The sequence below is a fragment of the Carcharhinus amblyrhynchos genome, unplaced genomic scaffold (genome assembly GCF_965287045.1).
Source record: "Carcharhinus amblyrhynchos unplaced genomic scaffold, sCarAmb.v2.hapA scaffold_414, whole genome shotgun sequence".
In the NCBI taxonomy this organism is placed as follows: Eukaryota; Metazoa; Chordata; class Chondrichthyes; order Carcharhiniformes; family Carcharhinidae; genus Carcharhinus; species Carcharhinus amblyrhynchos.
Window position 1 is genome coordinate 79,037 of NW_027650154.1, and position 17,189 is coordinate 96,225.

At 51.5% G+C, this 17,189-nt stretch overlaps 1 protein-coding gene across 5 annotated transcripts in view; it reads left to right on the forward strand.

Moving 5' to 3' along the window:
* Positions 1-17,189, forward strand: part of shc1 (SHC (Src homology 2 domain containing) transforming protein 1) — an 80,088-nt gene that overhangs the window by 25,190 nt on the left and 37,709 nt on the right. Inside the window, exon 2 of one of the 5 annotated variants that reach the window (XM_080183789.1) lies at positions 8,720-8,794. The exons of the other annotated variants lie outside the window; for them this stretch is intronic. Coding sequence (XP_080039915.1) covers positions 8,783-8,794 — 12 coding nt within the window. The 5' untranslated portion in view covers positions 8,720-8,782. The remainder of the gene's footprint in view (positions 1-8,719; positions 8,795-17,189) is intronic. 5 annotated transcript variants of the gene reach the window in all.

The following is a 17,189-nucleotide window of genomic DNA, read 5'->3' on the forward strand; positions in this document are numbered from 1 at the left end:
ACGCAGACACGGGAGAACATACAAACTCCACACAGACAGTGACCCACTGGGAATGGAGCCCAGGTCCCTGGCGCTGCGAGGTAGCGGTGCTAACCACCGTGCCGCCCCACATACCATCCACAAACAGAGAGCCAGGTAGGGCCAAGTGCTGTGCAAGAGACTCTGTAACTTTGGCCCCCACTAGGGGGGATGGGGATAATGCTTTGGGCTGGCTATCTAAAAATAAGCTCTGTTCAAAATAAGGACATAAGAACTAGGAGCAGGAGTAGGCCATCTGGCCCCTTGAGCCTGCTCCACCATTCAATAAGATCATGGCTGATCTTCTCATGGACTCAGCTCCACTTACTCTCCACTTAAAACCTTTACCGATCAAAAATCTATCTATCCTTGTCTTAAAAGCATTCAATGAGGGAGCCTCAACTGGATAGGGAATTCCGCAGATTCACAACCCTTTGTGTGAAGAAGTTTCTCCTCAACTCAGTCCTAAATCTGCCCCCCCCTTATTTTGAGGCCGTGCCCCCTAGTTCTAGTTTCACCCGCCAGTAGAAACAACTTCCCTGCTTCTATCTTATCTATTCCCTTCATCTTGTGCGTTTCTATAAGATCTCTCCTCATTCTTCTGAATTCCAGTGAGTATAGCCCCAGTCCACTCAGTCTCTCCTCATAAACCAACCCTCTCAACTCCGGAATCAACCTAGTGAATCTCCTCTGCACCCCCTCCAGTGCCAGTATATCCTTTCTCAAGTAAAGAGACCAAAACTGTATACACCAGCACCGTATACAGCTGCAACATAACCTCACTGTTTTTAAACTCCATTCTTCTAGCAATGAAGGACAAAATTCCATTTTCCTTCTTCATTACCCGCTGCACCTGCAAACCAGCTCCTTGAGATTCCTGCACAAGGACACCCAGGTCCCTCTGCACAGCAGCACGCTGCAATTTTTTACCATTTAAATAATAGTCCATTTTGCTGTTATTCCTACCAAAATGGATGACCTCACATTTACCAACATTGTCCTCCATCTGCCAGACCCTCGCCCACTCACTTAGACTCTCTATATCGCTTTGCAGACTTTCAGCGTCCTCTGCACACTTCGCTCTGCTGCTCATCTTAGTGTCATCTGCGAATTTTGACACACTGCACTTGGTCCCCAACTCCAAATCATCGATGTAAATGGTAAACAATTGTGGTCCCAACACTGATCCCTCGTCACTGATTGCCAACCAGAGAAACACCCATTTACCCATACTCTTTGCTTTCTGTTAGTTGACCAATCCTCTGTCCACGCTAATACATTACCCATAACACTGTGCACCTTATCTTATGTAGCGGCACCTTGTCAAATGCCTTTTGGAAATCCAGATACACCACATCCACAGGTTCCCCACTGTCCACTGCACATGTAATGTTCTCAAAGAATTCCACCAAATTAGTCAATCGTGACCTGCCCTTCCTGAACCCCGTGCTGCGTCTTACCAACAGGGCAATTTATATCTAGATATCTCGCTATTTCTTCCTTGATAGGTTCGAGCATTTTCCCGACTACGGAAGTTAAGCTCACCAGCCTATAGTTACCCACCTTTTGCCTACCTCCTCCTTCAAACAGTGCTGTCACATTTTGCTGTTTTGCAATCTGTGGGAGCCAGCCCAGAGTCCGGCGCGTTTTAGGTAGATTACCACTAGTGCATTCGCTATTTCCCCTGCTGCCTGTAGCGAGGTGCGAATTAAACCTGTGGGTGTGTGGCGGATGGGACGGGACGGGGTGGGGCGGGGAGGGGAGGGGGAGGCAGTGTGAGCGACGTCGGGCTAATGGCGGTGACCCGCGATAACGTGGGGTGAGGGGGTGCGTTTCGGGTCACCGTAGCCGTCAGTTTTATTCTCTGCCGTGACAAGCTATGCTCCGTCGCAGCGAGGAAGTGTGTGAGAGGGCAGGAAGTATCAGTTAAGGCAGACAGACAGAGAGAGAAAGACAGAGAGAGAGAGAGAGAGAGAGCGAGCCTGGCGGAGTGCGAGGGAGCCTCTGCGAAAGTTGGTACTTGCACCGTCGCTGGAACTTCCTGCCGGTTTTTTTTTTGGTTAAGGTGCTGTGTCTTCTGCACCCTTGGCTTTACCTGAACGGCCAACAGACGCGAGGCGAGAGGGTTTGTGTACCCGGGGCTGAGGGTTAAATCCCCCTCTCTGATACTGTGGCATCTCTCTGGAAGCTGGCTTGCCTGGACCTGCCCGGCAGCGGTTGATGCGAGGGAGCGAGGGTGCTATCCCCACCAAGGGAGGCCATCGGCCGGGACCCCGGCACAGTAAGTCCCCGATGTTGAGGTTGATGCATCCGCTGGGCGATGGGCAGGTGGCCCCAGCGAGAGTCTTTGTTTTGCCAAGAGCAGTCGCTGGGGGTGGAGGATGTGAGGAGGGGGGTGGGGGGCGGAAATGGGCTGCTCTGGGAAAAGCACCAACATGGACTCCGAGGGGCTGAATGGCGTCGTCTCGCCCCTGTTCTACGATCCCCCCCCACCCCCCGCCCTTGCTATGTAAGCGTTGTGCACTCCCACAAGATACAGGAGCAGAATCTGAGTTCAGCCATTTGGCCCATTGACTCTGCTCCACCACAGCTGATACGCTCATAGATAAGGAAATGAGAGATTGCAGAATGCAGTGTTACAGTCACAGCGAGGGTGTAGAGAAAGATCAACTTAATGCGAGGTAGGTCCATTCAAAAGTCTGACAGCAGCAGGGAAGAAGCTGTTCTTGAGTCGGTCGGTACGGGACCTCAGACTTTTGTATCTTTTTCCCCATGGAAGAAGGTGGAAGAGAGAATGTCCGGGGTGCGTTGGGGGGGGTCCTTGATTATGCCGGCTGCTTTTCCCCGAGGCAGCGGGAAGTGTAGGCAGAGCCAATGGATGGGAGGCTGGTTTGCATGATGGGATTGGGATTCACGACCCTTGGTAGTTTCTTGCGGTCTTGGGCAGAGCAGGAGCCCAGACCAAGCTGTGATACACCCAGAAAGAATGCTTTCTATGGGGCATCTGTAAAAGTTGGTGAGAGTCCGTAGCGGACATGCCAAATTTCCTTAGTCTTCTGAGAAAGTAGAGGCGTTGGTGGGACTTTCTTAACTATAGTGTCAGCGTGGGAGGGACCAGGATAGATTGGTGATCTGAACAGCTAAAAATCTGAAGCTCTTGACCCTTTCTACTCTGTCCTCGTTAATGTAGACAGGGGCATGTTCTCCTTTACACTCCCTGAAACCGATGACAATCTCCCTCGCCTTGTTGATATTGAGGGAGAGATTATTATCGCCGCACCAGTTCACCAGATTCTCTGTCTCGTTCCTGTTCTCTGCCTCATCATTGTTTGAGATCCAACCCACGACAATGGTGTCTTCAGCAAACTGGAAAACCGAATTGGAGGGGAATTTGGCCACACAGTCAGAGGTGTATAAGGAGTGTAGTGAGGGGGCTGAGAACACAGCCCTGTGGGGCACCGGTGTTGAGGATGATTGTGGAGGAGGTGTTGTTGCCAATCCTTACTGATTGTGGTCTGAGTTCGGAAGCTCAGGATCCAGTCGCAGAGGGAAGTTCCGTGGCCTAGGCCACAGAGTTTGGAGATCAGTTTAATTGGGAGAAATGTGGTCAGTAAATAGCCATTTGGAGAGCAGGTACAGACATGATGGGCTGAATGTGCTCCTGCTGCTATTCCGGGGGGTGGGGGTCCACTTCTGTCCTATATCGCTGCAAAACAAAACCTTCCGTCCTCTGTCTAGTTAATACTGTCATCTTCTCGGACAGTACATCCCACGTCCTAACCACCCATTGTGTAAGAATGTTCCTGCAGTGTGTTGCTGAGGAAAAGGATGTGCTGCTCCCCCCCCCACCCCCCACTCCCTCGACTCATCAGGACAGATGCAAGAAAACCAAATTTCAGAGGGTCATTGCGTCTGTCCACCTCGAGTGCAAGATGCAACATGTCTTTGCCTCGCACCCTTCAACACGCACCCTAAATCTGTCCCCTCTGGACATCGACCCTGCAACTACTGGACAAAATGTTCTCTGCCCAAACCCCTCCTGGTTTCTCTCTGCTCTTAACCAGAACTCCAGTATCCCCCAGTCCCTTCACGTTACTGTAAATCCCTCATTTCTGGATCCAAGAGAAAAGAACCCTCTTCTATTAGAAACACAGAAGATAGGAGGAGGCCATTCGGCCCTTCGAGCCTGCTCCGCCATTCATTATGATCATGGCTGACCGTCCAACTCAATAGCCTCATCCTGCTTTCTCCCCATAACCTTTGATCCCATTCACCCCCCAGTGCTACATCCAGCCGCCTCTTGAATACATTCCATGTTTTGGCATCAACTCCTTCCTGTGGGAATGAATTCCACAGGCTCACCGGGTGAAGAAATATCTCCTCCCCTCCCTCCTAAATGGTCTACCCCCAATCCTCAGACTGTGACCCCCTGGTTCTGGACTCCCCCCACCATCGGGAACATCCTCCCTGCATCTACCCTGTCTAGTCCTGTTAGAATTTTATAAATCTCTATCAGATCCCCCCCTCTTTTGTCTGAACTCCAGTGAAAACAATCCTAACCTGGTCAATCTCTCCTCGTACATCAGTCCCTCCATCCCCGGAATCAGCCTGGTAAACCTTCACTGCACTCCCTCGAGAGCAAGAACATCCTTCCTCACAAAAGGAGACCAAAACTGTACGCAACATTCTAGGTGTGGCCTCACCAAGTCTCTGTATAATTGTAACAACACATCCCTGCTCCTGTACTCGAAACCTTTCGCAATGTAGGCCAACATACCATTTAACCTTCTTTACTGCCTGCTGCACCTGCATTCTTACCTTCAGCGACTGGTGCACCAGGACACCCAGGTCCCTCTGCACACTCCCCTCTCCCAATTTACAGCCATTCAGGCAGTAATCTACCACCTTGTTTTTGCTTCCAAAGCGGATAACCTCACACTTATCCAAATTATACTGCATTGTCGTTGCTTTGCCCACTCACCCAACCTGTACAGATCATTCTGAAGGATCTCTGCACCCTCGTCACAGTTCACCCTCCCACCCAACTTGGTATCATCTGCAAACATAAGAACATGAGAAGTAGGAGCAGGAGTGGGCCATCTAGCCCCTCGAGCCTGCCCCACCATTCAATAAGATCATGGCTGATCTGAAGTGGATCAGTTCCACTTACCCGCCTGCTCCCCATAACACTTAATTCCCCTGCCTATCAGAAACCTATCTACTCACAACTTAAACATATTAAGCAAGGTAGCCTCCACCACTTCAACGGGCAGAGAGTTCCAGAGATTCACTACCCTCTGAGAGAAGAAGTTCCTCCTCAACTCTGTTCTAAACTGTCACCCCCTTATTTTGAGGCTGTGCCCTCTAGTTCTTGTTTCCTTTCTAAGTGGAAAGAATCTCTTTGCCTCTACCCTATCTAGCCCCTTCATTATCTTATATGTCTCTATAAGATCTCCCCTCAGCCTTCTAAACTCCAACGAGTACAGGCTCAATCTCTCCTTGTAAGCTAACCCCCTCATCTCTGGTATCAAACCTCCTCGTGGCTGTTGGATGTCTCATGCGTCACACATACCGCAGGATACGGGGCAAACGGTATGCACACAGCAAGCCCCCAATAAACAGCAAAACGACCCTGACCCAGATCGCCTGTGCTGTTGGTGGAAGGGCAAGAATTAAACCCCAAGGCAGCCTCAGAGCACCAGGCACCTGGGTTCGATTCTGGCCTTGGGTAACTGTGTGCACGGAGTCTGCACATTCCCCCTGTGTCTGTGTGGGTTTCCCCCAAGTGCTCTTGTTTCCTCCCACAGTCCGAAAGATTTGGTTTATTATTGTCACATGTATTGGGATAGAGTGAAAAGTATTGTTTCTTGTGCGCTACACAGACAAAGCATACCGTTCACAGAGTACGTTGATTTATTATTGTCACGTGTATTGGGATGCAGTGAAAAGTATTTTTTCTTGTGCATTATATAGACAAAGCATACTGTTCATAGAGTACGTAGGAGGGAAGGAAAGGAGCGAATGTAGCATTACAGTCACAGCTGGGGTGTAGAGAAAGATCAGCTTAATATAATGTAGGTCTATACAAAAGTCTGATGGCAGCAGGGAAGAAGCTGTTCTTGAGCCAGTTGGTACGTCTACTCAGACTTATGTGTCTTTCTCCCGACGGAAGAAGATGGAAGAGAGAATGTCCGGGGTGTGGGGGGTCCTTGATTACACTGGCTGCTTTTCCCCGAGGCAGTGGCAAGTGTAGACGGAGTCAATGGATGGGAGGCTGGTTTGTGTGATGGATTGGGGCTACATTCACCACCCTTTTGTAGTTCCTTGTGGTCTTGGGCAGAGCAGGAGCCCAGACCGAGCTGTGGTACAACCAGAAAGAATGCTTTCTATGGTACGTTTGTGAAAATTGGGGAGAGTCTTAGCGGACCTGCCAAATTTCCTTTCTCTTGTGAGAAAGTAGAGGTGTCGGTGGGGCTTTCTTAACTGTCATGTCGGCATGGAGGGGACCAGGACAGGTTGTTGATCTGAACACCTAAAAACGTGAAGCTCTTGACCCTTCCTACTTCATCATCCTTGTTGTTGTTCTCCTTTACGCTTCTTGAAGTCGATGACTATCTCCTCTGTAGATGTGCAGGTTCGATTGATTGGCCATACTCACTTGACCCTTAAGTGTCGGGGGATTAATGATAGATGCCCCATAGTGCAGAAGGAGGCCATTTGGCCCATCGAACCTGCACCGACAACAATCCCACCCAGGCCCTATACTAGCAGGGTAAATACGTGTGGTTGTGGGGGTAGGATGGGACTGTGGTCGGTGCAGGCTCGATGGGCCAAATGGCCTCTTCCTGCAATGCCAGGATTCTATGATTCAGGCTTGAGAAAGAGGTGCACTTTACTCTGCCTGTTCCCGTGGTTCAGGGAGTGTGGGAAGAGAACAGAACGCTTTGGGTTAAGCGAGAGAGAGAGAGAGTCTGAAGTGAGAAAGTTATCGCGTGTAGGTTGAGAGGTGTTAGATTTATAACTGCGATAAGGAGGATCTATTTCTCGCAGAGCCAGGGGTTTACAGCAGGGAAACAGGCCCTTTGGCCCAACTTGTCCATGCTGCCCTTTTTTTTTTGAAAACCCCTAAGCTAGTCCCAATTGCCTAGATTTGGCCCACATCCCTCTATACCCATCGTACCCATGTAACTGTCTAAATGCTTTTTAAAAGAAAAAATTGTACCCGCCTCTACTACTGCCTCTGGCAGCTCGCTCCAGACACTCACCACCCTCTGTGTGAAAAAATTGTCCCTCTGGACCCTTTTGTATCTCTCCTCTCTCACCTTAAACCTCTGCCCTCTAGTTTTAGACTCCCCTACTTTTGGGAAAAGATATTGACTATCTAGCTGATCTATGCCCCTCATTATTTTATAGACCTCCATAGATCACCCCTCAGCCTCCTACACTCCAGAGAAAAAAGCCCCAGTCTATTCAGCCTCTCCTTATAACTCAATCCATTAAGTCCCGGTAGCATCTTAGTCAATCTTTTCTGCACTCTTTCTAGTTTAATAATACCCTTTTTATAATAGGGTGACCAGAACTGTACGCAGTATTCCAAGTGTGGCCTTACCAATGTCTTGTACAGCTTCAACAAGACGTCCCAACTCCTGTATCCAATGTTCTGATCAATGAAACCAAGCGTGCCGAATGCCGCCTTCACCACTCTGTCCAGCTGTGAATCCACTTTCAAGGAGCTATGAGCCTGTACCCCGAGATCTCTCTGTTCTGTAACTCTCCCCCAACGCCCTACAAAATTGAAGAGCAACTATGTACGGAGATTACAGACAGCTTCAAGAAAAATGTAGGGGGGGGGGGGGGGGAGGTAATAGACGGAGATTTTAATTTCCCCAACATTGACTGGGACAGCCATAGTATTAGAGGGTTGGATGGAGGGAAATTTGTTGAGTGTATTCAGGAGGAATTGCTCATTCAGTATGTGGATGGCCCGACTGGAGAGGGTGGTGAATTTGTGGAACCTGCTATAGCGTAGCTGAATCTGAATCATTGAACGGATTCAAGAAGGGATAGAACGGGTTAAAGGGATATGGGGCACAATTTGGGAGGTGGATTGGAGATCAGTGAGAGATCAGCCATGATCTGATTAAAGGGCTGAATGGCCTCCTCCTGCTCCTATCTGCCTACCCGGTCTAGGACGAGACAGGGTGGAAGCAGGGAAGGATGTTCCCCGATGGTGGTGGGGGGGGGAGTCCAGAACCAGGGGGTCACAGTCTGAGGTGTGGGACGGAGGTGAGGAGACATTTCTTCACCCGGTGAGCCTGTGGAATTCACTCCCACAGGAAGGAGTTGATGCCAAAACATTGAATGTATTCAAGAGGTGGCTGGATATTGCACTTGGATCAAAGGTTATGGGGAGAAAGCAGGATGAGGCTATTGAGTTGGATGATCAGCCATGATGGTGATGACTGGGCAGGAGCAGGCTTGAAGGGCCAAATGGCCTCCTCCTGCTCCTATCTTCTACGTTACTGTATTATGTTTCTAAGGTCACCGCCCCGCTGCGACCTTTAGCCCTGGTGCCACAGTTCAGTGGAGCCAACCCTCAATGAGCAGTGAGCCCTGGCGGGGTGGCGTTGAGTTGCGACGGTGACTTCTCGTGCCCTTCCCTCTGCCGTCCCCATTTAACCCACTTTCGTTACCGGCTTAGGTTGGTTTTGGGATGAAGAGCTGCCTCTGTGCCTGGTCCCTGCGCCCACTGCGTTAACCCGAGATGGAGTATGTGGTAAGCCCAGATTTCCTATGGTGGTGGGTCGCAGGTGTTTCTGGTGGTGGGTTTTGCGATGATAATGGAGGAGACCCCCCCCCCTTCTCTTTCCCCTTCCACTCCACCCTGTTCCCACACTCTGGTGCCTGTTCGGGTTACACTGAGGGAGAATTGAGCACAGCCGATGCACCCTAACCAGCTCGTCTTTCAGACTGTGGAAGGAAACCCAAACAAGAGTTTTCGCCTCTCCCCCAAGTGATGCACTATATGGATTCCAACATGGTGGCACAGTGGGTTAGCACTGCTGTCTCAGTGTCAGGGACCTGGTTCGGTTCCCGGTTTGGGTCACTGTCTGTGCGGATCCTGCACATTCTCCCCATGTCTGCGTGGGTTTCCTCCGGGTGCTCCGGTTTCCTTCCACAGTCCGAAAGACGCTCATTGGCTGTGCTAAATTTTCCCCCTGCATATCCAAACAGGCGCCAGAGTTTAAAGTTTGCTTAATATTTATTTATTAATCGCAAATAGACTTACATTAACACTGCAATGAAGTTGCTGTGAAAATCCCCCCCAGACGCCACACTAGCGCCTGTTCGGGTACACTGAGGGAGAATTTAACATGGCCAATCCACCTAACCTGCACATCTTTGGATACTCAGGGGCAAGTTAGCATGGCCAATCCACCCTAACCTACACATCTTTGGACACTCGGGCAATTTAGCATGGCCAATCCACCCTAACCTACACATCTTTGGACGCTAAGGGACAATTTAGCATGGCCAATCCACCTAACCCGCACATCTTTGGACACTCGGGCAATTTAGCATGGCCAATCCACCCTAACCTACACATCTTTGGATACTAAGGAGCAATTTAGCATGGCCAATCCCCCCTAACCTGCACATCTTTGGATACTAAGGGGCAATTTAGCATGGCCAATCCACCTAGCCTACACATCTTTGGATACTAAGGAGCAATTTAGCATGGCTAATCCACCCTAATCTGCACATCTTTGGATACTAAGGAGCAATTTAGCATGGCCAATCCCCCTAATCTGCACATCTTTGGATACTAAGGGGCAATTTAGCATGGCCAATCCACCCTAACCTACATAGCTTTGGATCCTCGGGCAATTTAGCACGGCCAATCCACCTAACCTGCACATCTTTGGACACTAAGGGGAAATTTAGCATGGCCAATCCACCCTAACCTGCACAACTTTCGGACTGTGGAAGGAAACCAGAGGACGTCCACACAGACAGAGGGAGAATATGCAAGTTCTGCACACAGAGTGACCCATTGTCACTGTAACAGGAATCGAACCCGGGTCCCTGGTGCTGTGAGGCAGCAGTGCTAACCACTGTGCCAACATGCCGCCCTGGGTGTGGCGACTAGGGCGTTGTCACAGTAACGTCATTGCGGTGTTAATGTAAGCTGACTTGTGACAGGCATAAACACAGATAAAGCCAGCAAGGGCAAGGAAAAGAACGCAAACGAGGTCCTCGCGAGGGGAGGCTCGGAATCTCTCGGAACCGCTCCCGCAGAATAATCACCATGGTTACAACGCTGTAGGGATCTGACGGGACAGCCCACCGGCTGGTTTTTACGTCTCTCGTAATCTTCTAGACTTCTATCAGGTCCCTCCCTCCCTCAGCCTCGGCCGCTCCAGAGAAAACAAACCCTAGTTTATCCAGCCTATCCTTATAGCACACACCCTCTAATCCAGGCAGCCAGCCTCTTCAAAGCGTCTGCGTCCTTCCTGTAAATGTGGCAACCAGAATTGATCGCGATAAGCCACAACATGACATCCTGACTGTTGTACTCAATGCCCTGACCGATAAAGGCAAGCATGATCTTTTGAGTGGGTGGCACAACGGGTTAGCAATGCTGCCTCACAGTGCCACACAAGGATTTCCACCTCTTCCCCTTCTCCCCCCCACCCCCCCCGAGTGATACACTGTACGAATTCCAGCATGGTGGCACAGTGGGTCAGCACTGCTGCCTCACTGCGCCAGGGACCCGGGTTCGATTCCTGGCTCGGGTCACTGTCTGTGCAGAGTCTGCACATTCTCCCCTTGCCTGCGTGGGTTTCCTCCGGGTGCTCCAGTTTCCTCCCACAGTCCGAAAGACGTGCTGTTAGGGTGGGTGCATTGGCCGTGCTAAATTCTCCCTCAGTGTAACCCGAACACGAGTGTGGCGACTAGGGGATTTTCACAGTAACTTCGTTGCGGCCTTAATGTAAGCCAACTTGTGACACTAATACATTTTTAACTTTAAGATGTTTAGATTAGGTGGATTGGCCATGCTAAATTGTCCCTTAGTGTCCAAAGATGTGCAGGTTAGGGTGGATTGGCCTTGCTAAATTGTCCCTTAGTGTCCAAAGATGTGCAGGTTAGGGGGATTGGCCGTGCTAAATTGCCCCTTACGACCAAGGGAGAATTTAGCACAGCCGATCCACCTAACCTGCACGTCTTTCAGACAGGGGGAGGAAACCAGAGGAAACCCACGCCGACACGGGGAGAACGTGCAGACTCCACACAGACAGTGACCCGAGCCGGGAATCGAACCCGGATCCCTGGCGCCGCGAGGCAGCAGTGCTCGCCCACCGAGTGAAGCAATTTCTCCTCGTCTGATTCCTAAATGGCCTTCCCCTGCATCCTGAGACTAAGACCCCTTGTTCTAGCCACCTCGCCCGCCCCCGTCCCCTCACCACTCAAGCCAGAGGAAATAGCATCCCCCCCCTCCCCCATATTAAGATTGGGTGAAGTGCTGGCGGCCTGAATTTGACACTGGGGGCGTCAGCACGTTGGGGGATTCTAAAGCAGACGTGCACAGATGTTGGAGACGGGGCCCTTCTCTTTTCAAAAGCAAATGTTTTCATACTGCAACAAGTCAGGCACAGTCGGGGGCAGGATGGGTAGGCCCTTACATGCAGGCTGGCACTTGTCCAGCTTGTAAACATCGTGAAAGAGTGGGAGTTAAATAGGGCCAGCCAAGTGAGCTCAGATTCCATCTGTTCGTGTGTGGATTGAGACACGTAGAGAGAGAGAGAGAGATTGGAGTCAGCCGCTCCAGTTTGAGTAGATGGCGGATGCCCCAGCGAGCTGTTACAGTTTATTTATTAGTCTCACAAGTAGGCTTACACTAACACTGCAATGAAGTTACTGTGAAAATTCCCCTTCGTCGCCACACACTCCAGTGCCTGTTTGGGTTACACTGAGGGGGAATTTAGCACGGCCTAACCCGCACGTCTTTGGGCCGTGGGAGGAAACCCACGCAGACACGGGGAGAGCGTGCAAACTCCACACAGACAGTGAGCCGAGCTGGGGATCGAACCCAGGCCCCCTGGCGCAGTGAGGGAGCAGTGCTGGGGATCGAACCCGGGCCCCCTGGCGCAGTGAGGCAGCAGTGCTGGGAATCAAACCTGGGTGCCTGGCGCAGTGAGGCAGCAGTGCCAACCCACTGTGGCGCACCATATAGCTCTGTCCCACTTGCAATCGTTCTTCTGCCCTATTTATGGCGCATGGGCGTTGCTGCTTCTCAGGCTCCCGGAGTCCAAAGATGTCTAGATTAGGTGGACTGGCTGTGCTAAATTATTTTTTTTTTAAATTCGTTCCTGGGACCTCAGCGTCACTGGCTGGGTCCAGCATTTATTGCCCATCCCTAGTTGCCCCTTGGAGGGGCAGTTGAGAGTCAACCACATTGCTGTGGCTCTCTGGAGTCACATGTAGGACAGACCGGGGTAAGGACGGCAGATTTCCTTCCCTAAAGGGAACCAGATGGGTTTTTCTGACAATGAGTCATCAGTAGGTTCTTAATTCCAGATATTTTTTAATGAATTCAAATTCCACCATCTGCCGTGGTGGGATTCGATCCCGGGTCCCCCAGAATATTAGCTGAGTTTCTGGATTAATAGTCTAGTGATAATACCACTGGGCCATTGTCTCCCCCCAGCCATGTGCAGGTTAGGGTGGATTGGCCGTGCTAAATTGCCCCTTAGTGTCCAAAGATGTGTAGGTTAGGGTGGATTGGCCATGCTAAATTGCCCCTTAGTGCCCAAAGATGTGTAGGTTAGGGTGGATTGGCCATGCTAAATTGCCCCTTAGTGTCCAAAGATGTGTAGGTTAGGGTGGATTGGCCGTGCTAAATTGCCCCTGAGTCTCAGGGGGATTAGCTAGGTAAGTACATGGGGTTATGGGGATAGGGTCTGGGTGTTGTCAGTGCAGGCTCGATGGGCTGAATGGCCTCCTGCACTGTACGGATTCTGCGATTTTGCTCGCTCGATAACACGCACAGCGCAATGCTGTTGAGGCATCTTTGGATGGTTACACTGCTGTTTTTGTCTGTCGGGAGATGGGGTTGTGAGGAGTTTGGGGAATGGATGGTTGTTGGGGGGTGGGTGGAGGGAGGGGTGGTGTGAGGAGGATCTGTCGCAGGGTGTATCAATGGGCAGAAAGCTGAAGTGGGCGCAGTGAATGCGACTCAGGGCCAGAATCAATTAACTCGCTGCTGGAAACGCGATCCCAATCATGCCTGCACTCACTGAACAAAACAGCTCTGAGAAAGACCTGAAACATCTGATCTCCAATCCCACGTCGCCTGTCTCTATGAAGAGGCTCCGCCTCAGGGAAGCCGGGGGAAATTAAGACATGTTATTGCTTCCGTTGCATTAATGAGTTGGCAGCCCCCCCACTGCGCTGTAGCACAGGAATTACTGCAGCTGTCACAAACATAGCTTTGCTCCTGCTTTGGTCAAAGGCTCAGTAAGAAGTCTCACAAACACCAGGTTAAAGTCCAACAGGTTTATTTGGGATTGCGAGCTTTCGGAGTGCTGCCCCTTCATCAGGTGGGCGGAGAGGTAGGTTTCACAAACACGGTGTGTGTAGGCCAAGATACCACAGCGCCAAGGACCTGGGTTCGATTCCCGGCTCAGATCACACTGTCTGTGTGGAGTCTGCACATTCTCCCTGTGTCTGCGTGGGCTTCCTCCGGGTGCTCCGCTTCCCCCCTCAGTCCGAAAGAGAAGTTTTTTTCTAAAGTTTATGTCTGCGTCACAAGTTGGCTTACATTAACACTGCGATGAAGTTGCTGTGAAAATCCCTTAGTCACCACACTCTGGGCGCCTGTTCAAGTACACTGAGGGAGAATTTAGCATGGCCAATCCCCCTAACTTGCACATCTTTGGACACGAAGGGGCAATTTAGCATGGCCAATCCACCCTAACCTGCACATCTTTGGACACTAAGGGGCAATTTAGCATGGGCAATCCACCCTAACCTGCACATCTTTGGACACTAAGGGGCAATTTAGCATGGGCAATCCACCCTAACCTACACATCTTTGGACACTAAGGGGCAATTTAGCACGGCCAATCCACCCTAACCTACACATCTTTGGACACTAAGGGGCAACTTAGCACAGCCAATCCACCTAGCCAGCATGGGTTAGCACTGCTGCTTCACAACGCCAGGGACCCAGGTTCGACTCACGGCCTCAGGTCACTGTCTGTGTGGAGTCTGCACGTTCTCCCCGTGCCTGCATGGGTTTCCTGAGAGCTCCGGTTTCCTCCCACAGTCCAAAAGATGTGTAGGTTAGGTGGATTGAACAGGTGCCAGGGTGTGGCAACGAGGGGATTTTCACAGTAACTTCTTTGCGGTGTTAATGTAAGCCTACTTGTGACTAATAAAAAAAGAATTTAACATTAAGATAATGGATCTGTGATTATCCCTCTCTCCGCTTGCACTATCTGTACCTGTAAAGACTTGATTACCTGTAAAGAATGTGCATTCCAATCATTATCCTGTAATTGTGTCTTGGCTGCTATACGCAGTGTTCACCATCCTGCAATTGTGTCTTGGCCTCCATATGCCATGTTTGTGAACCCAACTCTCTGCTCAGCTGATGATGGAGCAGCGCTCCGAAAGCTCGTGATTCCAAATGAACCTGTTTGACTTCAGCCTGGTGTCGTGAGACCTCTTACTGTGCTCGGCCCAGCCCGTGGGCGGCACACTAGCACAGTGGGTTAGCACTGCTGCTTCACAGCTCCAGGGTCCTGGGTTCAATTCCTGGCTCGGGTCACTGTCTATGTGGAGTTTGCACATTCTCCTCGTGTCTGCGTGGGTTTCCTCTGGGCACTCCGGTTTCCTCCCACAGTCCAAAGATGTGCGGGTTAGGATGCTGGGAAATTGCCCCTTAGTGTCCAGGGATGCTTAGGTGAGAGGGATTAGTGTAGGGCCATGCGGGTAGGGCCTGGGTGGGATTGCAGACTCGATGGGCCGAAGGGTCTCTTTCTGCACTGTAGGGTTCTATGATTCAATGCATCTCCGCATAATTAAAGGGTTGGGCGGGGTGGGGGAGACTGGAATCCTGATGATCTCACCAGACTGATAACCCTCAGGCCAATGCTGTAAGGTGGGGAGGGACACGGGTTCGAGTCCCACTGTGGGCGACTGGTGGGAATTTACATTCCGACGGTAAGCTGGAACTCGAGCTAGCTTCAGCAGCAGTTGCCGTGAAATGGTTGTCGTAATGTAAATTACCGCAGCGCCTGGGACCGGGTTTCGATTCCAGCCTCGGGTCACCATCTGTGTGGAGTCTCCACGTTCTCCCCGTGTCTGCGTGGGTTTCCTCCGGGTGCTCCAGTTTCCTCCCACGCTGCAGATGTGTGGGTTAGGCAGATTGGCCATGCTAAATTGCCCCTTGGTGTCCAGAGACGTGCAGGTTAGATGGATTGGCCATGCTAAATTGCTGCGTGGTGTCAGGATGATTAGCGGGGTAAATATATGTGGGGTTACGGGGATGGTGTAGGCCTCCTTCTGTGCTGCAGGGATTCTGTGATATCAGAGCAGACTCGATGGGCAGAATGGCCTCGGCCTGCCCTTATATTTTGATACGGTTTGGCTGGGCCCATTCGTTCCAGGAATATGAGGAAATGAGGGGATGGAGAGGTCAGGTGAAGATCAGGTGTTTCCTCAGAGAGGAAGGGAGGGAACCATCCCTTTTCTCCTGTCCCTTTCCAGTCAGTTTGACACCTCCCAGCAGCTCCCCGGTGAGTCAGTAATGAAACCTCTTCGACCGCGCCCCTCTGTGTAGCAAGACCCCCAACCTGCCTCTGAGCACTTCCTGGATCCTGATTCCTAATTCCGGAACAGGAGCGATCCACTGGGAGGAAGGAGAGAATGTGTCTCATTTTGAGATATGGCTCCCTCCCTCCGACTGCAAGTCCTGTGCGTTTCACTAAACCTAAACTTTAGGTAACTTATGCTGTAACCTCCTCCACCCCCTCCCTATCTCTGTAACGTCCTCCACCCCCTCCCTATCTCTGTAACCTCCTCCAGCCCCCTACACCCATTCCCTATCTCTCTAACCTCCTCCAGCCCCCTACACCCATTCCCTATCTCTCTAATCTCCTCCAGCCTCATAGACCCTATGCTTAACCCTGTCTTAACATGGCATGGTGGCACAGTGGGTTAGCACAGCTGTCTCACAGTGCCAGGGACCCAGGTTCGATTCCCAGCTTGGGTCACTGTCTGTGCAGAGTCTGCATGTTCTCCCCGTGTCTGCGTGGGTTTCCTCCCACAGTCCCAAGATGTGCAGATTAGGGTGGATTGGCCATGCTAAATTCTCCCTCAGGAGCCAGAGTTTGGCAACTAGGGGATTTTCAGTCACTTCATTGCAATGTTAATGCAAGCCAACTTGTGACTAATAAATGATGTTTAAAGCTTAAAACTGGTGAAGCATTCTGTGTCACGCAATGCCCTGGAGGGGGATAAAACAAACCATAGTCACGGGACTCTCAGAGATAGGGAGGGGGCTGTAGGGGGTTACAGAGATGGGGAGGGGTGGTGTAGGGGCTGGAGGAGGTTACAGAGATAGGGAGGGGGTGGTGTAGGGGCTGGAAGAGGTTGCAGAGATAGGGAGGGGGGTGTAGGGGGCTGGAGGGGGTTACAGAGATAGGGAGGGGGCTGTAGGGGGCCGGAGGGGGTTACAGAGATAGGGAGGGGGCTCTAGGGGGCCGGAGGGGGTTACAGAGATAGGGAGAGGGGTGTAGGGGGCCACAGAGATAGGGAGGGGGGTGTAGGGGGCTGGAGGGGGTTACAGAGATAGGAGGGGGCTGTAGGGGGCCAGAGGGGGTTACAGAGATAGGGAGAGGGGTGTAGGGGGCCACAGAGATAGGGAGAGGGGTGTAGGGGGCCACAGAGATGGGGGGGGGGGTGTAGGGGGCCACAGAGATAGGGAGGAGGGTGTAGGGGGCTAGAGGGGGTTACAGAGATAGGGAGCGGGGTGTAGGGGGCCACAGAGATAGGGAGCGGGGTGTAGGGGGCCACAGAGATAGGGAGCAGGGTGTAGGGGGCCACAGAGATAGGGAGCGGGGTGTAGGGGGCCACAGAGATAGGGAGCGGGGTGTAGGGGGCCA